The sequence below is a fragment of the Arctopsyche grandis genome, chromosome 1 (assembly GCF_051622035.1).
Source record: "Arctopsyche grandis isolate Sample6627 chromosome 1, ASM5162203v2, whole genome shotgun sequence".
NCBI classification, from domain to species: domain Eukaryota; kingdom Metazoa; phylum Arthropoda; class Insecta; order Trichoptera; family Hydropsychidae; genus Arctopsyche; species Arctopsyche grandis.
Genome location: NC_135355.1, coordinates 10,846,639 through 10,871,194, shown reverse-complemented (window position 1 = coordinate 10,871,194; position 24,556 = coordinate 10,846,639). Strand labels below are relative to the sequence as shown.

The window sequence follows — 24,556 nt, the reverse complement described above, 5'->3', positions numbered from 1 at the left end:
TTGAGCATTGTCATTTGTTTTTCGTATAAAAATTAATTTGAAATATTTTCATTTTGAAACAATTTAATAGTGTCGTATTGAATAAAATCTTTAGTGTTTTCACAATTGTTAATTCGCAACAATAATCTAAACATTTTTGCAAGAAGGGCAGCAAAGTGTTATTTGGCTATCATCGACGGAATATTTACAAAACTGGACGATGTCGATGGCAATGTAATGTTGGGACAGTCATGTAACAATTTTGAGCTGCACTAAATTCACCCAGGCAGTGCAATTAACTCTTTAGTTTTGCTCGATGAATTGGGAAAAGGAACATCTACATTTGACGGAGCTGCTATAGCGGCTTCGGTATTGGAAGAGTTGAGTGGCAAGGATTGTTGCACAGTGTTTTCATCTGATATTTTGTGTAAAATCATTAAACTATATATAAAAACAATGTGTATGTATGTATATAAATATGTGACGGACAACGGGCGCAGTATGGGGAACCAATTTTTTTTTCAGTTTTTTCATTTTTTTAATTTTTTTAATATTTTCATTTTTTTCAGTTTCAGTACAGGCCCCGGGGTGCCGGAGGTGCCGCTGGCGCCGGAGGCGTTGGGGGCGCAAAGGGCGAAGGCCCCGGGGTGTCGGAGGTGCCGCTGGCGCCGGAGGCATCGGGGGCGTTGGGGGCGAAGGCGTCGGGGCATCGGCGATGCACAAAACGTAATTCATAATTCGTAATCACTTCGTAATTTCTAATTCGTGCATCAATTTCTTTACGAAACCAGTCGATTCAATATCTTTAACTTTATTTTTATTCGAGTTTCAATTCTTTTTCGAAACCACCTGTTGAAATCAACGGGCCCAACACTAGTGTGTTATATTGATATTTGGTACTTATGTAGAAAATTGTGATCATACATAGGTACCACCTTGGGCAATTTGTAGTGACACTTATGGTCGGGGTTAATATATAATGGATAAATAAATAAATAAGCAGAAACTTTTTTGGAGTCAATGTTTTGTAAAAATAGTAAAATACTGTTGGTGAAATATTGAATTCTGTTTTTAATAAATAAATATATTTTCAACTTTTATTACTGATTTTTACGACTTATCGTATCTTATCGTGAAAGCAATGTTTTTGTAAGAAAATATGATAATAGTAATTTTAGTAATATTATAATCGTACTCAAGTGCTGACATTAAAAAAATATATATGGTCGTAAAAAAGCTCGTTATACAAAATATTTAAAGTCAGTATTTTTTTCAATATGGTCACTCAAATGTATGAATAGTTTTATCATATTTTAACATATCACAATGACTTTTCTAACGTCTGTTTCGCGTTTCGCGCGTTTTATCTACCAAGAAAATCTAGAACGAACATTTTCTTGTATCGATCCGCACCCCAATTTAGCTGGCAAAGAAATTTATAATGAAATTAAAGCCCCCAAGGGTGTGATTAATTTGAAATGTATTATCTTTACCAAGGCAACAACTGATATTAATTGAAGAATTATATATTTTTTTTATTTTTATTTTTATTTTACATATATACCAGGAAGGCCTTACAGGAAAATCCCAATGCGCCTTCCTGGCCAATTACAAATACAAATGCAGCATTTTTTATTATAAGTCGTTGAATTGCGAGACACTGAAAAAACTCGCAAATTAACGAGACATCTATGAATTGTACATAAATTTTATTGTACATCCATCAAATTTCAAATAGTGGTGACATAGTAGGTAGGAAGGATTTTTAGCCAATTTTTTTTCCGGGAACCGTTTCAACAATGAAATCAGAGAAAATTGGCAAACTCTGATAGGAAACGATCAACCTGGAGTCACAAATCCAGGTCTGACCAACAGCATACTCTGAAAAATTCATTTTCATTCAGGGATAGAACCCGGCACCTTCTTGACAGTAAGCAGAAGCTTAACGTCCGAGCTATGCTGCTGGTATGTATGTATGTATATACTGGTATATATGTATGTATATGCATAGTATATGTACATATATATATATATATATATATATATATATATATATATATATATATATATATATATATATATATATATATATATATATATATATATATATATATATATATATATATATATATGTACATATACTATGCATATACATACATATATACCAGTATATATATATATATATATATATATATACCAGTATATATATATATATATATATATATATATATATATATATATATATATATATATATATATTATATATATATATATATATATATATATATATATATATATATATATATATATATATATATATATGTATATATATATATATATATATATATAAATATATATATATATATATATATATATATATATATATATATATATATATATATATATATATATATATAGCGCTTTTTCCTATTATGCTGTACATTAAAATAATATAGTACTATGATTACTAACAAATTTAATTTAAAATTGTAAAATAGAAAATGATCAGTAGATCAGTAGCTATTAAAATAGATATAAGATGTATTATGAACATAATTTAGTAATAATAAAAAGCATTTAAAAATCAAAATCAAACTGTAACAACTCCTGTGAAATGAATTAAAGTGAACCGAACAAAAATTGATTTCTCTTTATAGAAATCGCGTTTCTTAACCCATTTGAACCCACGCGGTCAGTTATGAACTTACATGATGTATGCCAGCACGGTCGTTCACGGCATTTTACACTTTTGCGTCGTAAAATAAAGGGATCACTCAGGCCGGTCGTAAACCTTTCGTTACGCTTGGTTAGATGTTGGTGATGAATTTTAAGTCACACGAAATTAAATCAGTTCCTTTTGGAGTTTTGAGGGAACAGCATCGAGCACTTTTCGACTTGCAGATATGTCGAAGAGAAAACATACGTAAGTTTTTTTATTTTTACATATTTTTTATTTATCTTTATGTTTCTAATACAGTAGGACTTATTGTATAATATGAATAAGAGAAATTGCGTTTACATATCTCATATTCCTGAAAAAAAAAAAATCAGTCGACGGAGTCGTATATGACCCCTTGGGATAATGACACATATTTTTTTCCAGACAATGCAATTTTACTACTGCAGAGATACTGGAATAAATTGATAATTGGGACGAGTCTCAGCTTCCGGATTCCATATACATACATATTACCACCCCTGTAAACTGATATTCGGTTAAAGAAAAAAGTAGGGTGGAAATCAATCAACCATTTAGTATAAATATGTATAATAAATATATGGGTGGGCTTGATAGAATGGATAACCATATTTCTAACTATAACATAAGTATTAGAGGGAAAACATTGTACATGCCTATTCTGTTTTGGAACATCGATGTAGCTGGGAATAACGCTTGGATTCTTAGCAAAAGTTTTGGTTGTTAACTTGATAAATTAGGATTTATCAGACAGGTAACAGAGACGTTGTGCAAGTGTTATGGTCAAAAACTAAAACAATTGGTCCCATTCAGACCCGGCAAAGTTAATCAAAATCAAAAGGAAGTTGGAAGACATTTGATATTGGTCAAACAGAATAGGAGAAATTGTGGACACTGTAAAAATAAAACATTTTCCGCTTGTGATAACTGTGAAAAAAACGACTTCTAAACCCGAAATCTCGTTTATGACTTTTCTTCTTTTAAAAGTGCACCCTTTTTTTTTGTTGACGATGTGTATATGTCACAATATACCGTTATGCGATTTGAAAATATTATTTTATCGAAAAGATGCGTGTTTGTTATTTTTAAAATTAATTTTATAAATTTCTTAACAATAAAATTACAAATAACCAGTGGGAAAGTATTATAACTGATTATGTGACTCCATTGTGGTTTTTGTATTATTTTTTAATTATTTTTTTTTATTCTATGTACATATATGTCCTTTCCAAAAATGTAATAAAAAAAATAATAAAAAAACATGTTTCATTAGCCCCAAAGGTCGTTCACGACACCACCTTGAAAAAAATTAAAAATGAAAAATCAATTAATTATCCATACCTATCCTATAAAAAATATTTCCCATGAAATAACTCAAAGATTTTGGAAAATAAACGAAAAAATAGTCCTGGGCACATGGGACTTGCGTTTTCACGCGAGCTCTGGGTTCAAATGGGTTAATAAATCGAAAGCGCTTTTTTATTAAAAAAGCAATTTTCTCGAACACTGTATGTTATAAAAAGAAAATAAAGTATAAAATGACGCAATATATTGCGCTCTATGTCTTCGATTGGAAACGCTATAGAAAACTTTGACGGACGACAATATTTCCGACGATAGTTTTCTACACGAAAATTCGCTATGTAACACTTGGTTTTTCCCTGTAACAGCAACCAATATTCATTAATCATACATTCACGAGGTAAAATTCTCGATTAATACCCAAATGTATCATTATCGGTTAAATCTACGTGAATTAATTCGAATAATACACATATTTTTTACGTCAGAACTAAGCACGATTGCAAATCCACTTCAACTCGGAATATCATTTTTTTCAAATGTTATTTTTCGCCTGAGAAGTACTTGTAAAAATATAGTATAGATCTATACTATACTTGATAATTTTCAAACTGTAACTTAAGGTCAACCTTGACTTGAGACAGGGCTAAAAATATTTTTTACTATATATGTACGTACATGTACATATGTATATATGTATATATCTGTGTAAATCTACGTAGGTATCTAAAAAAATTTAAGTAGTGAAAATTATTATTATGATATCAATTCAATCTTTAAAACATAATATAAAAATTGGCATTTGCAATATATAATAAAATTTCACACACAACCTACGTCATAAGATTAACTATCAATCGTGTATATACATATACAATAAGCTTTCGCATGTCAAATTTAAGCATGTATGTAACTACGTGTAAGAAATGCTGTTTCTGTATGTACATACATATATATGAAAATTAAAATTCATATATATGTATTTATAATATATACATATACATATATGTATTTATACATATATTTCTTTTTTATATACATATATTTCTTTATATACATATATTTCTTTTTTTCATTTTTCATTATTAAAACACTTGTCATTGGTTAAGGTTTTCTTTAACCAGTTGAAGGAATGATTCAAAATTTTGTAAAACAAAATTTAATCTGAATTATCGATTTTTTGAAAGGAAAAGTCATAATTTGTAAGAAATGCTAAGAAATGCTGTTTCTGTATGTACATATATATGAAAATGAAAATTCATATATATGTATATATAATATATACATATACATATATGTATTTATATCTATATATATATATATATATATATATATATATATATATATATATATATATACATATATTTCTTTTTTTCATTTTTCATTATTAAAACACTTGTCATTGGTTAAGGTTTTCTTTAACCAGTTGAAGGAATGATTCAAAATTTTGTAAAACAAAATTTAATCTGAATTATCGATTTTTTGAAAGGAAAAGTCATAATTTCACTGAGGAAAATCAGTCACAAATGACGTAATTGTATACCACCCTCGAAGTCATTAAAGGTTACTCACGAAAGTGGATTGTATAGAAAAGAATAAAGGTATTTCAAAGTTAGTTCAATGTCACGTGCAATCACGTCATGAACAAGAATATGTAAAATATTAAATTGTGTGAAACAGACTAGAGTTTCGCCGTGTTTTAAGTAAACAGTTTCAGAATTTATATGCGATGAAATAAATTGTCACATACGTATATATGTATAGATAAATAATTGGGCCGTAAATTTCTTTCTTTGACAAAAAGTTCGTCTTCATATTGAATACAATATGTATGTATGTCCATACTACATATGTATGTATATAATATCAAAACGGAATACGAAAAAATATTAATTCTTACTTAGATGCCAATCACGCTGCTATTTTCCAATTTATCTTTTAATTAGATAACCCAAACAAGTCAAAGCTTGCGATTTTTATACGTTTAAAAATAATTATTAAGAAAATTCTAATGTGTATGTGTTTGTTAAGTATAGCATTCTGCGTTAGAATTGCTCAAGTGGACCGTCACGCAAACCTCTAACAGTACATGTAACACTTAATGCTCTTACACTTTAATTTATTTATTTCAAATCAAAATAATATGTATTTATTTTATCCACTTTAATACTTGTATTGTAGAAAAAAGTCAGGATTTACACATTAAAATGTTTTATAAAATTAAATTATAGCACTTAAACTCTCTGGATAGATTAATTATATACATAATTCATTTTAAAATGATAAAATAACCCACAATTATTTATAATTACATCAATGTAGTAATTTAAAATTATATTGGGAACTCCAAACTTGACCCGGAACATAAATTTCCGGAAACTCACGGTATTTTTGATGTCTCGTGTCTCGAGAATTCTTATCTCGAATCCCAGGAAAAATATTTCTATAGACAGTTCCACAATGGAAGAACCTCTTTTAGATTATGATGAAGATGAGACAATTGTGTGTTTGACGATTAATGAAGAATTAAATATGGAGTTATCAAAAACAAAACAACAAAATAATGTAAATAAATAATAGCCTCGACTTTCAAATAAATGAAAATATAAATGAGGATAGGAGAGACAAAACAGATAATTTAAAAAATTTGTTTTTCATTCCTTTAACTATAAAACCAACTTCTCGGAATTCTCGTTAATATATTTTGGTATTCTTAAGAAGCTATTTCAAAGAATTTTTTTTCCAGATAATAGATATATTCTTTTGCCCAAGAGTGACGTGTTCGCTGAAGGTATAGAATTTGTGGCTAGTTTTCGTGTATGCAGAGCGAAGAAAACCCACTGTGGGAAATGGGGGGGTGGAAAGTCTTGAGCTGTTGACCCCTTAGCAGTGGTCAAGCACAAACCCTCCCTACCCACCCTAACGCACAAAATCGAATATGCATACCTGGCGCGGTGTAAAAGCAAATTGCGCGATCGCGAAAAAAAGGTTATTAACCTGCCCCTATGTACTATACAATAGTATGGTCCAACAGAACCCCATCCCCTGCTTCCGCAAAAACTTGAAAAGAATTTATGACGGGCAAAATAGAAAGCTTTATCTAAAGCGATCTCGTTGTATAGGTTCTACTGAAAATTTATTATTACAATTTAAAAAAAAATTGATCGTCAGAAGGTTGAATTAATTATATACGAGTATATGTAATGAATAGAGAGACACGTATTTTGGGCATCTATTTTTGTCAATTTTAGCATTTTCATTTTGGATTTTAGCGTTTTAGAGCATTCAAAATGTTCAATTTTAGCGCCTATTTAGCATCTATTTTTATGAAGAGTTTAATTTAAAATAATAAACAAATTTCAATGAATTTTAATAAAATTTATATACATAATATGTACAATTTAAAGACAACACAACAATTAAAAAAATATAGAATTATTCTAAAATGTTTTGTAATGAAAATTACAAAGAAAAAAACACGAATAATAAAAAACAAAGACAAAAAACATGAATATAAAAATATAATATCAATAAATATTTTTTAAAACACAACATGGAGCATATTTCTACAGATTATTTTTTGAGATTCATGCGACGATCGGTAACAATTATATTATATTTACTAAAATACCTTTCAGCATCCACAATATTGTCGGGACACCAAATAGATTTTAGAGCTGCACAACCAAACTCTTCATATTTAATTTTTGGATTCATATTCTCTATTAATTGTCTAAAAAAGTGCTGATATTCTTCCAATAATGAGCCTCTGTTAATACATTAAACAATGGCAGGTTTCTAAAAAACAAAACTCTTTCTTTAACATTAATATTAGATTTTGTACCTGCCACAGATGGATTGTTTACTCAATGTTTGGAGGAATAGATTTATCTCATTTACTCTTGAATACGATTCTAGTTTCAAGACGCTTTTTTGAGCAGCCTTCTGAATACACAGCTCCAACTGTCTTCTTTTGTTTACAGTAGTAGACAAAAGCAGTTGCTTGGTTTCGATAGGAAAAACACCGTCTATGGTAAACTGCAAGCTCTGTTTTATCCCCTCAATTTCTTCACATAATAAATGGGCAAAGGAATAGGAAGCCCCTTCTAAATTGTCTATTAATTTTATACAAATTTCACTTTTGTTTGTTATTTTAGCATCTATTCGCATATTTTACGAATTTGGCATCTATTAGCATTTACTCCTAATTTTAGCATCTATTAAGCATTTATGGAAAAATGCCCAAAATACGTGTCTCTAGTAATCACGTATTTTTCATATTATAATACATTATATATAATATAATAATATAATACTTCATTTCCTCATTTCATACTTATCATTAAAACCGGCTTATGAAAAATTCAAATTCTCTTTTTTATGTGATGTACATATGTATGTATGTACATATATATATATATATATATATATATATATATATATATATATATATATATATATATATATATATATATATATATATATATATAAATATATATATATATATATATATATATATATATATATATATATATATATATATACATATATGCAGTGAAAGCACATAAGAGTTAGCACAGCAATAAATGATAAATAATTTACGATCAAATATCAATTTCTCTAGTCGTTTATACTAAGTAGCATGAGTTGCCTTGAACTTTAAAAACTAATGCACGTGTTATTTCTTGATTTTTGTTCTATCTTGTGTGTATGAAGTTCTGTGATTGTGAGGAAATTCGAGATTTTGACTGATTTGTATACAGTATACAGTTTCGATCACTGATGTGTAAATGTGTTTGTACTATTTTTTAAATTAAAATCGCGAATTATTTTCAAAATGTACATACATACATATATTGAGAGTTACACAAAGAACACCTTTAACACTGAAAAGCTTTTTTTTATTTTATGGTGTGGCGAGACGATTTATATTTCAGATAACGCTCAAAAATCGAAATGATAAGAAATGTTGAAAATGTGTATAGATTCTTGTGGAAATTCGTATATTCACAGTATGTATGTGTGTATGTACATATATATGATAGTTTGTATTGGTAGAGGCCTGCGCGTGAGGTGTGGGGCTGACCAGTGTCCACTTTTTCAGAGCTTTTCAGTCGGTCGTTGGACGCGTGGCGAAGTGGTAAAATGTCGCTGGCCGCCGAACTAGACATACCCGGTTCGTGACTAATTTTCTCAAGAATAATGTCACAACTCTATAAATGTTTACCGGACATTAGATCTTAGAGTTTTCCCGGAAAAACTACCGCTTTTTCGGTCGCGATGCTCGTTCCGCTGAGGGAATATTAAATTATTCCGCGTGGTGTATTATTATACCACTAATCGATTTATTCTCAATTTAGTGATACAATTCTTTGTGTACATACGATGCATATCCGTTACTGTGGCTAGTGTAATTTTCCCCGTCGTGTTCTATTTTCTTATAAAACAAATTATTTTTCTTACATTTATACTCGTTTGTTTATTCGATTTTTAAATATCTATTAGAAATCCGGATACGTATTTCGGGTTCAATTAAAATTACTATTTTGTTATTGCAACTTCTAAAAGTACATATTTTTTATGTAAATTTCCTTTTGTATTGTGGTCATTCGTTTATTTATCATTCGGATTTTTAAAAAACTGTTTGATTTTTAAAAGAATTGTATCATTTGAAGTAAAAAAAAATGTTTTGGTTATTATATTTTTTCTTTTATTAAATACATATTAATGTTTTAATTTCCATATAAGAATTCTTTCATATTCATTCTATAATATTCATAGTATACATACTAGTGGTGCTACCCGGTCTCGCTCGGTTCCACTTTTGACGATCTCTTTGGCACGGATATAATAAAAGTAACTTGAAATGGAAATGCAGTCTAGTAGTGAAAATGCTGTCAAACCTTGAAAAAAAATTTTTTTTTTTTAAATTCAATTTGACCAATTTTTGCCTGCCCTCCCCAGGAAAAAGTTGAAATGGCGTCCCTGTCAGCCAATCAGAAACGAATTACAGACGCCGTTTCGATTTTATATATGTATAAGATAATTTTTATAATTTAAAATACCGGCAATTTCCAAAATTTAGAATTCCAGTAATTACAGAAATTCGCAATCCTACCCCACGAGTGCGGGATATTTGGATTTGCACAACTTTAATTTTTATAATAGCGAAAAATGTGTCTAAAATCACATTTTTTAAGCTCTATATTAATTCCAATATCTTAATACGGTGAACGTATAAAATCAGTCACGAAAAAACTAAACATGAAGATTGCGGATACGAAAGAGCCGGCTACCGCAATTTGCCGACACCGAAAGCTAATGCTAACAGACTCTTAACCAGAAATCAACTACACGTGGGTACACTATTCTAAAAAAATTATCAATTTCTTAAAAAAAAAAACCATCAGTGTTCAAAGCAAAAGAGCAAAAACGACTTGTAAAAACATGTCCTTTCTAAGAAATTGACAATAGAGCACCCACGTGTAGCCGATCTCTGTTCTTAACTATGTACATATGTATGTATGTATAATACTATAGTAGGTGTTAGGGGTTCTAAATAACCGTAAAATAATGATAACCGGTTTTCAACGTAGAAATTTCTTGTATATTAACCGGTTAGCCAGTTAACCGATATTTAATTATTTAAAGTTTGGACCATTTTAAAGCTTTGATCTTAATTTAAACAACCGTCTGATCGCATTTATTACGATTTGGTTAGTCTGTGTTGCCAGTCAACTTATCAAATTGAAATTGCCACATTTAATACTGAAAATAAACAAATTCCAGACAACCTATCAACAATACGGCATTTGCATCTATTTTTAATGTAATATTATGCAATAATATCAGTGGCGGCTCGTCCTAATGGGCTGTCGTGCTGCAGTCCCTCCGCTAAAATTCTAAAATATATGTTTAATAATACATACATACATATATTTTATTTATTAACGATATTCTTTTTATTAGTCGGATGGACGAACTATTAACTTGTATAGTGACAGATGAATCAAATGGAGCCGTTGACATCGGCAATATTACTTACAATACTTTCCGTATCCAGTTCCACAACCACAACCATATATAGCAACCACGGGTTGTTATATGGGAACACGATACGGAAAATATTGTAAGTAATATTGCCGGTGTCGACGGCCCCATTGTGCTACCGTGTTAGCTCTGCGATATGGTCGGAACTAAGCCCAGAGAGGCGACGAAGGAGATGCAAAATTCAACTATGTGAGTGAACGAGACACATATTTGCAACTGCACATAGCTATCGAGTAACCTTTCGATGTGCACAGATGCAATTATTAAAATTGAGTTGGATCTTTCTGACGAGTTTAATAAGGCAAGATTCGGAACTTATCGAATCTTGCCTTATTAAACTCGCCAGAAAGATCCAACTCAATTTTAATAATTACCATTTTAATAATTGCATCTGTGCACATAGAAAGGTTACTCGTCATCTGATGTGCAATCTATCATTCGAGAAGACGAGAATTACGTTTAAAGCTGCCATCCAGTTTATCTGTCGTTCAGTCTGTCTGGTGATTGTCGAGCGCTTGCACCAAACCCGTTAATAACACTGAGCAACATAAAATCACGTTTTTGAGTTACCAGAGCGGAGACTAATAAAGTTTAACCCACTGAATTCGAATATGATAATGAATTTTGTTGGTTCGCTGTCGTTTACGAGATATGAGCGTTTAAAAAAATGCGCCATTTTTACAGTTTTTTGGCTTTAACTCAAAATTTTGTGTTCAAAATGAGTATTGGAATCAATAGTCAGATGATCTAGCGAATTTTAAAAGTCAAAAATATTTTTTTTTCATTCATTCATGCGTTTATTTAGCCAGTTTTTTTTTATCTAAACGTACTAACTCGAGCGGTAATTGCGTTATGGTCCGTACGCACCAAACCAACGACGATTTTGGGCCAACTTTTAAAACCAGTAGCGTACAAAATATCGAAATAAAAATTAAATTAAAAAATTGAAATTAAATATCAAAATTAAGCTAAAGAGCGAGATTGAGCTAAAATTAGATCATCGTTGATGTTTTGAATTACAACCATGTTTTGAATTACGACGATACGCATTACAACCAGAGAAATATTATAATTTCTCTGATTACGAGCGAAAAAAACCTTGTTGTTATTTCTTATTAAAAGTCGTCACGATATACTACTGTGTTTCCGCCGTCAATGAAACATTTAACAAAAAAACTGTCGGTGATTTGTCAAAGGGTTTTTTTTTCTTTCGTCGAAATAAAATTAATAATCACATTATCCGATAAATTTTACCTCTGAGATGGATTTAACTATTTGATTTATTTCGACGAGAGAAACAATTGAAGACATTATCCGATAAATTTTACCTCTAAAATGATTTAATTAATTGATTTATTTCGACGAGAAACAATTAAAGACTAAAAAAATTTTGATTGATATACCGACAACGCACCGGATTGCGACGATTGCTCGGTCACCCATACTAATACATGAGATATTCTCAGTAACTGCGCATTACGGGGAAATAAAAATAATAATTCTTTGATTTTTTTTCGATCTTAGTGCGTATCTTCGTAAGTCAAAACATCTTCGACAAACAAAAGTCGAGGATTACCTGTATGTGATTGTTGATGATCTTATTTTAGGTCAATCTCGAAAATTTATTTAAATTGGGCATGTTCTGTTTTAACTTTCAATATTTTATTTTAATTTTAATATATTGATTATAATTTTATTTTGATATTTGAATTTAATTTTAATATAATAATAATAGTTTTAATTTTGATTTTTAATTTCAATTTTTAAATTTAATTTTTATTTCGATATTTTGTACGCTACTGGTTTTATCGTGCTGGTTAAAACGTTGGCCCAAAATCGTCGTTGGTTTGGTCTGTACGCAGCATTAGAAAGGTGCAAGCGAGATGGCAAGTAATCCGACCGCTTGCGCGTGTAAACGGTCGGACTACTTGCCATCTCACTTGCACCAACGCTATCTGCATCACAAATGTATACACACAGACGCACCAACGATGTTAGTTAAGTTAAACTTGAAAACAATGGAAGATTTTTAAATTTCTTTTGTAAATAGATATTTTCGGATGATTGTTCTAAAATATACTCGGTTTATTGTTCTGAAATATACTTAACTTCGAACAAAAACATGTGGTTGAAGTTTTTCTGTATAACTGTATTTCATTTAGCTGCAAAACACATATTTTTTTATTAATTCACCTATTTCGCCGGTTTTGGAAACCCTAGTATGTATGTTGCAAACTCATTAGCAGCGTTAACACTAGAGGTATCTACCACGGTATTTGATGGAGCTATCAAATACAGCGTGTTCCAACGCTATTTCTTGTTTTCCAAGGCCGTAATCTGAAATCTTTGGCGAGCCACACGCCCCTCCATAATTCCGGCAGTACCCATCGGATTGCTTTGGGAGAATATCGTCGATATTTCAGAGAGCGTGTCGCGACCATATTTACGACATTTGCTCGGCTTATTACTTTATTAAATTATCTTTCTATTTATTACTTAATAGTGTTTTTACCCGGCTTCGCTCGGTATTTGTAATATAAACCGCTTAAACATGGCCAATCTAATAGTAGACATTTTATTAAATGTATTTGAATAGTTTTATTTTGTTTAAATTTATTTGTATATTAATTTGTTCGCTGACGTCGTGGATTTACGAACCAACAATACAACAATACAAATTATTTAAATAAGTAAAAAAAAAAGATTACTTAGATGTTCTACATATTACGAAGCTGCAAGAAAATCATGCCGAACGCGACGAAAGAAGATATAAAAAATAAAATAAACAGCTTACGCAGCAATTACAGATCGATTATAAGTATTAAAAAATTGTATTATTTTTTTGAACTCTTAAAACTTTTATATCTTCATATAAAAGTTTTAAGAGTTCAAAAAAATAATACAATTTTGTAATACTTATAATCGATCTGTAATTGCTGCGTAAGCTGTTTATTTTATTTTTATATATCTTCTTTCGTCGCGTTCGGCATGATTTTCTTGCAGCTTCGTAATATGTAGAACATCTAAGTAATCTTTTTTTTTACTTATTTAAATAATTTGTATTGTTGTATTGTTGGTTCGTAAATCCACGACGTCAGCGAACAAATTAATATACAAATAAATTTAAACAAAATAAAACTATTCAAATACATTTAATAAAATGTCTACTATTAGATTGGCCATGTTTAAGCGGTTTATATTACAAATACCGAGCGAAGCCGGGTAAAAACACTATTAAGTAATAAATAGAAAGATAATTTAATAAAGTAATAAGCCGAGCAAATGTCGTAAATATGGTCGCGACACGCTCTCTGAAATATCGACGATATTCTCCCAAAGCAATCCGATGGGTACTGCCGGAATTATGGAGGGGTGTGTGGCTCGCCAAAGATTTCAGATTACGGCCATGGAAAACAAGAAATAGCGTTGGAACACGCTGTATTTGATAGCTCCATCAAATACCGTGGTAGATACCTCTAGTGTTAACGCTGCCATTTACATCTTATTCGCTCATTTTAAAGCAACCACTACCCGTTAATTAAAACATTTCTAAAGCCTAAAAACACGGGAAAAGATATTTTATATGTCCACTTCTAACTTTTGATAGCCAGTTATTTCGTGACCACAATTTTCGTGTTGGGTTTTTTCATAAAATCCTTCGATACAGCATCGATCACACATACAATTTGGGGGTAGTTTTTCGCTTCTTTTGGTTGATTTATCAATTCTTAGTGAAATTTTATTGTAATAAACGATTTCTCAATTCGTGCTGGAACGCCATTTCGGTGCGTTACACCAAAAAAATTCTATAATAATGCAGTGCTGTCATCGAGTGCCATAATTGCAAATCTATTGCTCAAAATTTATAATTTCTAGACACCTTACTTGTCTGGAAATAAAAGTTTCACTTACCAGAAATGTCTTTTTGAATGAAATATTTTTCTGAAAAGACAAATGCCTGTTAAATAATAACGTGTTCTTGGGTCTTAAATGGGGGATCTAAATGTTCATTTGTTAAGTATGAAACAAGTTGTATGTACTACATATAACCATTTTCACAAGGCCTCTTCTTAGGTTTACTTCGCAAACGATTCAGTATATTTTCCTAGTCTTCCGATCGTTTTGAAACTTTGCCATTTTAGGCGGTTTGTTAAACAACCCCAGCGGTAATAGATACATTAAGATTATTACTGTATAATTTGATTGAAAAAATGTATTTTGCATTAAAATTTGTTTACTATACTCAGGGCCACCGAGAGGGGGAGGAGTTAGGGTTAAAGTTCCAGGGCCTAGACTACTTGAGGGGCTCCCGTTTTGGGACGACATTTTACATAAAAATACATATATTTCTCTAATGCTAAATGTTTATTATATTTCATTATTTGTGTCCATGTGAAATCGTACCTGTTATATAATAATTTTTATTCGATTATTTCAAAAAATAGCATATATGTAGGTATTTTTACAAGCCTCATTCTAATAATTCAGATAGATTTTTCGCATATTAACAATACATATATCTATAAGATTATTTTTGGTTTATCATAGAGTATGGAATTATTTTTCCAGGGCCCGGAATTCCTCTCGGCAACCCTGACTATACTATGCAAATAAATATTAAAAAATCAGAAACTACAATTTTACATCAACAGCTATTCACCAAAATAAAATACTTTTCCAAGTAAGCGTAGTCTCGGTAGACGTTTTAAGGTGCTCAATATGATTAGGGTGAAAACACACTGAATGGTACGGAACGTCACGTCCTTGGCTCCACGCTGTGATAGTGGATGATCCCCAAACCGAATTCGGGTGAAGTTGCACGTGCAGAGTGCATATGTTCCTCCTATATTTCTTCAAATATGGGATTCATCGTTATCCATCACTGTCAAGCAAGGATAAAATATCCGGTAATAAGGATAAAATATCCAGAAAACACTCCAGGGGATGATTTTTGGGACTGTGTACCATGTACATGTATGGACTAGGGGTGATGCGTTTTTTTCATATGTTTAAAAGTATCCAAAAAAATACGTCCCATGTCCCACTCGGTGTGTTTTCGCCCTTAACCACGGTATGTAGATGAAAAAACGTTTCGGTGATTATTGCCCAGAAAGCGGTCGTCCAGTCACTAAAATCTCCATCATACTAACGAGAACTCGAGTGCAAATATTCCGTATTCGCGATTTTCATGACAAAAATAATTGTCTTTTGGGCGATCGCAATGTGCAGAGTAATCCAATTACCAAAAAAACACAATATTAAAATGAAAAGTTATACAAAGAGATACATTTTTATATTATATTTGTGATTAATCGTCTCATATTAATACATACTGTTAGTTGGATAAATTTTGCTTGTTAAAAAGTCATATAGACCACAATAATAGGATTAATATTCCGTATTAAAAGTAAACAATAACACCATTAAGGATATACAAATTTTTCACTGATATTATTCTTTAACATTCAATCCAAACAGTCGACTGACCAGCCATTTCAGTTGGAATTATACTAAAAACAAGTAATTTTAATCATGATCTGATATTTTGAGTTGGTCCTATGTATTTTATAATTCTATTACTACATATGTATACTAATTGAATATTATATAAATTAACCGTCAAAACAATTATATCACTATAAACATTTAGAATCAGGTGCTGTGTTCACATTTGGAAAGTCGCATTTTGCTGACAATGAACCAAGTCACTTCTTCATCAAAAACGATCCCGTTGTAGAAGTAGAATGCGGCGACGATCATACGGCTGTCATATGCGGTAAACAGCATCTCTACCTAAGCTATGTATATTTAATAAACAATTTAACTCGAATCATTTTACAGAACAGGGACGTGTGTTTGCCTTCGGATCAAACAATCACGGACAGCTGGGTCTGGGTCATACAGACAACGTCCAAAGACCAGCATGTCTTAAATGGTTGAAACCCCGGAAAGCCCGTCAAGTCGCATGCGGACGATCACATTCTATGATATTGACTGGTAAGATTGCATATAAAACACTTTGATATTACCTATTAGTACATATGTATATATATAACTGAAACGTATATTAATTTTTAGAGAATAATCAATTGTTTGCATGCGGAGACAATTCCGAGGGTCAACTCGGTATTGGTTGCACAGAATCTCAGTGTGTACCGCAGTATATTGAAATTGAAGGAGAGGAAGGTGTTCTTATACAACAAATAGCTACAGGAGCTGAACATTCTATTATTCTTCTGAGTGAGTTGCTTGTACATACGTACTTCTAGCAAAATATCATAAAAATAAAAACAATTATTTGTAACGATATTTCAGGTAATGGAAATGCTTATTCGTGTGGCTCTAATAGTGAAGGTCAACTTGGCTTAGGAGAGGGGGTCAAAAATTCTCCATCGTTTACTAAAATACCATTAGACAAAGGAATAAAGTATATAGCGTGTGGTTATTACCACACAGTTCTCATCTCGGGTAAATTTTTAATACACAATAATTTAAGTATTCTTAGTTAATTTTTCAACCCAATACATAAACAATTTAATATTAATATTTATCATAACATTGCAGTTGACGGTGAAGTGTACATTTTTGGCGATAACGAAAACCAACGTCTCGGCGTCTCAGATGCAACCAAACACATTCACATACCGAGATTGATAACCTTACCTGATTCAATAGAGACCGTCCACTGTGGAAACTACCACACTTTCTTCAAGGCCCAAAATGGAACAGTATACGCAGTTGGGTCCAATGAACTGGGTCAGCTGGGTTTGCCCAGATCGGTGATTGAAGTGAACAACCCTACCGAGATAAGCACAGACAAACTCTTTGAAGGACACTCCATTAAAAAGATTGCGTGTGGAGCATCACATACGGCTTTCATTACTGGTAAATTAAAACTTTCATTTAAAAAGTTATAAAAAACATAAATTCAAATTATGTGTGTTGTACAGATAATGGATACTTGTATACATGTGGCGACCCGACTCATCAAAAGCTATGCTTGGAAGAGACAGATCTCAGCAATAACAACTTGGGTGCAACAAATTCATCTTTGAACCAATATCTACCAAGACGTGTCGAAATATTGGAAGGTTTCATTGTGAATAAAGTAGCCTGCGGAGGATGTCATACAATATTAACAGCAATTAAGGACAGCACATTCAACAACAATGTGGATGTTCGAAGTACACCCGTTATATCAGAACTGCCCCCGCTTCAGAAAGTACCAGGTTTCATCATGAGTCGTCCAACACTTAAGTCAAATGACGAGGAAAAGCCACCTGAGCCTCCTGAAGAAACAATAGAACCAGTCGTCGATCATCCAAGCGATGAGAACAGCAACAAAGCAGAGGAAGAAAAATCGTCAATTGACTCATTGGAGCCGAACGTGTCTGGTTCACATATTTTGGAAATAAACGACTTAACAACAGTATCATCGACAAACACTTTGCCAGACATGGCAGTCGAAATGAATGATTCGAACGATCAAATACTGATTGTAGAACAAGTAATGGAGAGTACGGAAACAATCAAAACCATAATCAAACAAGACACAGTAATAGAAACTATAGAAAGTACAATCGCAACTAAAACTGGCGGTGGTGAAATTCAAATAGAGCACAATATTACCACTATTACAAGCGATATTAAAAATTCTGCTGAAGAAGCTGCCAGTCCCATAAAGAACATGCTTCGGGTCCCAGAAGGAACCCAACACAGTCCTGACATAAGCACCAAAAGTGAAGTAAGTCAAAAAACTATGAAATCGAGCAATGGAAGTCAAGACTCTGAAAACGAAACCATAATTTGCAATTCAGAAAAATCTTCACCCCAAGCTACTAAAATCGTGCAGAAGACACAAGCTGTTATACCAATATTGAGAAATGACGAAAACGTGATGGCAGTGGAAACCAAGCTTATAGACGAGAATGATGTGATGCATTCAAAGCTATCTAAAAGCGTTGAAAGTGAAGGAAAAATAAGCAAATTCTTCAGTGGACTTCGCAACGAATCGTGTATTGGAAAGAGTAGAGTTATATCCAGTGTTGATATCAAAGGTGGGTATAATCAAATAAAACCAGTATATTGTATCGATCTTGTAATAAAATAATAGATATTTATTTCATATTCCAGAACAAGTATCCACAGAAGATGCGACACCAGCACCCACAGTCACAAATCATACAAATTCGCGAGCGTGCACCATAATTTAACATTATTTAGATTTATTAAAATGAGATTTGTGATTTTTAGAAAAATAATATACACTACCTGTCCGTCACTCATCGTATTTTATTTAAAAGAATAATATTCAATAAAAATTTATTAAATATAATATCATAATAATAATATATTTAATATAAATATTCCAACGAATATTGAACATCAATTATACCTGAAATTTTGGCAATGATAAATTAAAATTACTGTTCAACATGAACTATAACCACATCGATCGCGATATTGATCATTCTCCCTGTTGACACCAAGGACACCAAAATTTTGAGGCAATATATGTAAGTATAACAATTGTCAATTCGACAAAAATTATTTTACTAATACATTTACATAAAAAAGACGAGAAAAAACAAGTAATTGTCAAGGAAAGAAAAAAAACCAGATACTTTATTACGAACAATAAAATTCTAGCGAAATATTGGTTAAACATAATGCTCATTATTTCAATTTTCCACGAAAGGAAAAGGATTAATAAATCAATACGTGGAAAATAAATAAAATACTAAATTATAAATATTTAATATATTTAACTTTTAGAAGTATTCTTTCTTATTATTTTGCATATAATAAAGTACACACGGATTAAAAGTAAGTTAATAAAATGTGACATTTGATAGTTATTATATTGCAACTGAACTTCCCCCCCCCCCCCATCCGAAATCACTATTGTTATAAACTGACCAAATCAACATTGATAGAAAGCAATATAACCAATTGTGTCAGTATATATTTAGGAGCATATCAGTATGAGTTGGCAATACAAAAAAACAAAAACATTCAAATTAAATTGAAGTTTTGCTAAATAAATTTAAAATAAAAATACAAAAATTAATATTACTTGACATCAAACATTATATAACTTTACAGTTAACAATGTAAAATTCCCATTTTATTCTATGTTACCGTTTAGTACATAAGTATAATAAATTATATGTAAACAATAAGTATGATCATAAGTTACCATTATAACATGCAAATTCAATTAAGATGAACTTAAGGCGTATAAATATTTTAGCATGTTTTTGTAAAGTGGGAAAAGACAAGAATGGAGAAAAACCAATAAAAAAAAATTGTAAAAAACTTTTTGAATGGCTAACCATTATGATTTTGGTCGTTTCATATCTTGAATATTCAACATTTAGAATACACATGAAATCACACATTAATAAAATAAAATAATTTAACAATCTGTAAATTATATATATAACGAAAGCACTCAACTTTCAAAGAGTACATAAAGTTTTAGTCGTAGAACCTGATTTTTTTTGATCTTTGTGAGTTATATATTGAATCTGAAATCTATTTATTTGAAGCTTTTCTTTAAAATCCTTGCCTATATCCATAAGATTGGATGATTTTGAACAATCAAGAGTCCATAAACCTAAAACAAAAGTCATGATAAATAAAAACAATATCAAGATATATTACAAGATCGGGGCGGGGTGTGGATATGTTGAAAGATAAAATGTTTGAATGTCAAAAATGAATAGTTAACTACGATTTCATAACCAACATTTATTCACTTGATGTATTAGCATCCATCACTCAACATTTCCACACCTAACACAGACAACCTGTGAATTCGAAATATCACAGAATAGAAATTTAGAAAATTACTAGTCTATTTATTTCACAAAAGAACTACTAATGCACGTATAAGAGAAAAAAAATTGAAATTTGTAACAAAACCAAACTTTTTTGTATGAAATTTGGGAAATTTAAAAACACACCGTGTAATAAATAAAAATATTTATCACTAATACTATTACTACTTTATTGGCATTGAACAAAAACTAACGGCTGATATTACATAGCTTAAAAATTCAATAAATTCTTAGCATTCACAATGAAAATGTAAACCTTTAACTGAAAGTACAACTTTCATGTACGTAAATTGTGAATATTTCAATTTATTATAAAAAATGTATCCAGAAGAAATAAAAAAAACGGAAGCAATAAGATTCGAAAAAACAAAGTTTTAAAAATAATACATACTTAGCTTATCTTGCTTTCCTCTAATATTTACAACTGAACCACAAATTTCATCAGCATGCTTGAATACCTCACCAACAAGACACAAGCACTGCAAATAGTTTTAAAAAATTAGCGTCTGCAAATAAAATAATATAATTTCAAGTATTCACAATATGATAAAGTTATTACTCACAACATCTAACCAAAATTTATCAATAATATCACCCGGCCGATGATGCCTTTTTTCTAAAGTTAATAGCCATCTACCTCCATTTTCATTACGGGGATCTTCCCACATGGGGCTGATTCCTTGTTTAAATAGAGAATAATCACAACCGACTTTGAGTTCGGAAGCTAATTTAATATGATTGTAGATACTAAAAAAAAAAACGGATATAAACAGAGGTAAAAAAAATTGTATACAAAAAAACTCTTACGATATTGCTAACCTCCAAAAATCTTCTACTGTGTCTATAGAAGTTATCTCTTTTTGGCCCTCTCCCCAGTCGGTCCCCTTGATGTGCTCGAAGAACCATAGTGTCCAAACATTTTGCAAGGGGTGTTTAATGAGGAACTCTGGTGCTACGATTGTACCTTCGTTTTCTTTATTAGCTGCATCTTCTACCGAAAGCTGTAAATAAATAGTTCAGTTAAATAATCGTTAAATTTTTTAATTTATATTAAAATATACCAGGTCCGTGTAGTCCGATCAAAATTTACCGACTCCAACTTGAACGATTTTTAGTAACATGGACTATGCTTTCTAACATATAAAATTATTAGTAGTAAAAATAATAGCGATTTTCAAAATATAAAAAGTTAAAAGGAATATAAATAAATCACTAAAAATTGACGTGTAACCCAATTTATTGCATTATTGGTAATGAAATAGGTATAAATAAAAAAATTAAGTACATTTCAATAAAAATTCATACACAAACAAATCAAAAAGTCAGAGACGGAGGAAATTTCGATTTTCGCCAGAACACTTAAAAAAAAATGTGTAATTTAATGTAATTGCACATATTTCGATGTGTTAATTTTATTTATAATGTAATTTAAATTCATGATTTTTATAAAGAAATTATTAATTTCAATTTAATAGTTGATTGGAGACTAGCTGGAAAAAACGGAGTCCGAGTCAGTTGATTTTTTTTATAACTCCACAGCTCTGAAATACACATAATCTGTTATGAAAAAAAATGACAAATAGTATGTGGATATTTAAGCAAAAGTGCTACCATCCAAGTATTAAAGACTATTAGTGTCGCTCCACTGACAATGAACTCTAAATTACATTTTTTTTTGTTGTCTTTAAATATACACCCTTAATGTACAAATAACAAGTTTTATTAAGTTTGAACTATTCGAACGAGCTATATTTACTGACGGATGTTAGTAAACATTGTTCGAACATATGAATCTATGATAACGACCAACTTATATATGTAGTGTTAAGCTATTTTCAAGGGGTTGCATTTAATCAGTCAGTAACTTTAAATGGTAGTCAGTTATTATATAAAATCTATATATGTTGTCGTGGAATTGTCACGGCTATTCACTTATGTAATAATAGAAGGGCCCTTACGAATAAATAATTGTTGTCAATATTATGCGGTACGTCTCTATAAATACGCTACAACGCACGAAATACAATCGGATCAATTTACTTATAAAAATGTGTCCCATGTTGTTTATTGTGTGTTTTGAATGTATTGTGCAATTTTTACTGATGCTTGTCCATCTTGCGAGTAATATAAACAGAGAAGTTGTTATCGCACATACGTCGAGCACCCAGCAATCAAATATGACTGATGCTAAAATCATTTAGGATTGTCTGTAGACAATCGTCACTTGACAATAATATGACGCCTAAAGTCACTTCTATTAATATAACATTTCTCTGGGCGTACATACCTGGAAATGTTATGCGAAAATCGAAAAGCGACTACCGCTTTAGATAGTTCTGTAGAAACTGAGTCTTTTCTAGATTTAGATCTAGGAAAACGATCCATCTCGTGAATACTGCACTGTCCCGATGTAATCGAACGATACGAGTCTTTCGACTGATTTTGAGGTTAAAATAATTTGCTGTGCATTTGTTTTTTTTTTAATGTGCGAATATTTTTTTATAATATTGAAATAAAACAAAACAATAGAATAACAATATGTATAAAAAAATGAACGCGTTGAAATAACCTTTAGAAAAAATCAGCTGGAAGTTTGATACGCCTATCGACACGACGCGTACGATTAGGCAACAAACGAAAGGCAAGATTGTTCGAAAGGCGGAACGCGTTCAGAGGAATGATAGAAAGTGTCACATATTGGGGGGCTCAAAATGGCGATGCGCCACGTTTCGGCGCAGCGTCGAATGGCGGATGGCGGATGGCGGATGGCGAATGGCGAATGGCGATATGTTCGAGTGAAAGATCACACACGCGGGTAAATTTAGAAATGCGCCAAAACGTCATTGAGCGGCGTCCAAGCGTTCCCGAATCCAGCATGGCGGGGATGGGGGTAGGGGGTGGGGGTGGGGGTGGCAGTGACCACGTGACGGGTGGGGCGGGGTGGGGGTCGAGTCGAGACCTGACTATCCTTGAGGGCGTCGTCCAGAGCGTCGGCAGAGTCGGTTGCGGTTGCGGTTGCGGTTGCGATTGCGATTGCGGTTGCGGGCGGGAGCACGGACTGCGGCTGAGGGGCGACGGCCATGGCGGTGGCGACTTCCATACTGCCGCTGCCGCTGCTGCTGCTGCTGCTGCTGCTGCTGCTGCTGCTGCTGCTTCAAACGTGATCCGAGTGCGGCCGGCGATCGACAATCAACGGTCGGACCCCGAATGACGATTAGCGAATAGCGAGCAGAGAGGAGAATGAAGAGCGGAGAGCGGAGAGCGGTGAGCAGAGTCCACGCGGCCACACCGGCCGCTGCCGATCGACAAGGGCCGGCAACACTGCGGTGTTCGCGTCACTCCGTTTTTCGCCACTACTGCCAACTGCAACATTTTCACGGCATTGTAGCATCTGGCAAATGTGCTCGGTTCGGTGATTACTAACTGATACACAAGAAACACTATAATTCACAATGACCTAAACATTGACTGCCTTGACAAACTTGCCGTAAACTACTTCAAGTCTCTCGGCAAGGTAGACAATCCCTTAATAAATTCCCTCAGCAAGACTAAACTAATATTTAACCAAAGACCCATCGACATTCTGAAAATGGGTATAGGCTAAAATTAGCATCCATTTAACTAACCAGACTTCAACCACCTCCAAACGGTCCATACCCGTTAACCACCCACTAACACACTAACC

General features: G+C 31.9%; 2 protein-coding genes across 3 annotated transcripts; one reads left to right on the top strand and one right to left on the bottom strand.

Moving 5' to 3' along the window:
• The first annotated feature begins 347 nt into the window (after window positions 1-347).
• Window positions 348-19,377, top strand: LOC143918324 (X-linked retinitis pigmentosa GTPase regulator-like). 2 transcript variants are annotated; one of them, XM_077440167.1, is made up of 8 exons: window positions 348-705; window positions 16,680-16,805; window positions 16,871-17,026; window positions 17,108-17,269; window positions 17,345-17,497; window positions 17,594-17,914; window positions 17,980-19,086; window positions 19,163-19,377. In XM_077440167.1, the coding sequence occupies exons 3-8, from the start codon at window positions 17,014-17,016 to the stop codon at window positions 19,240-19,242; spliced, it is 1,836 nt and encodes a 611-aa protein (XP_077296293.1). In that variant the 5' UTR covers window positions 348-705; window positions 16,680-16,805; window positions 16,871-17,013; the 3' UTR covers window positions 19,243-19,377. The 2 variants fall into 2 exon arrangements, with proteins under 2 accessions (XP_077296293.1, XP_077296283.1); XM_077440157.1 differs by lacking the exon at window positions 348-705 and adding an exon at window positions 9,073-9,155.
• Window positions 19,378-19,775: 398 nt separating this feature from the next.
• On the bottom strand, window positions 19,776-24,238 carry eIF4E1 (eukaryotic translation initiation factor 4E1). Its single transcript, XM_077429040.1, has 5 exons — window positions 23,831-24,238; window positions 21,691-21,872; window positions 21,435-21,618; window positions 21,263-21,350; window positions 19,776-20,648 (listed from the first exon to the last, which is right to left on the bottom strand). Exons 1-5 carry the CDS (start codon window positions 23,969-23,971, stop codon window positions 20,491-20,493), a joined length of 753 nt encoding a protein of 250 aa, XP_077285166.1. The 5' UTR covers window positions 23,972-24,238; the 3' UTR covers window positions 19,776-20,490.
• Window positions 24,239-24,556: the final 318 nt, after the last annotated feature.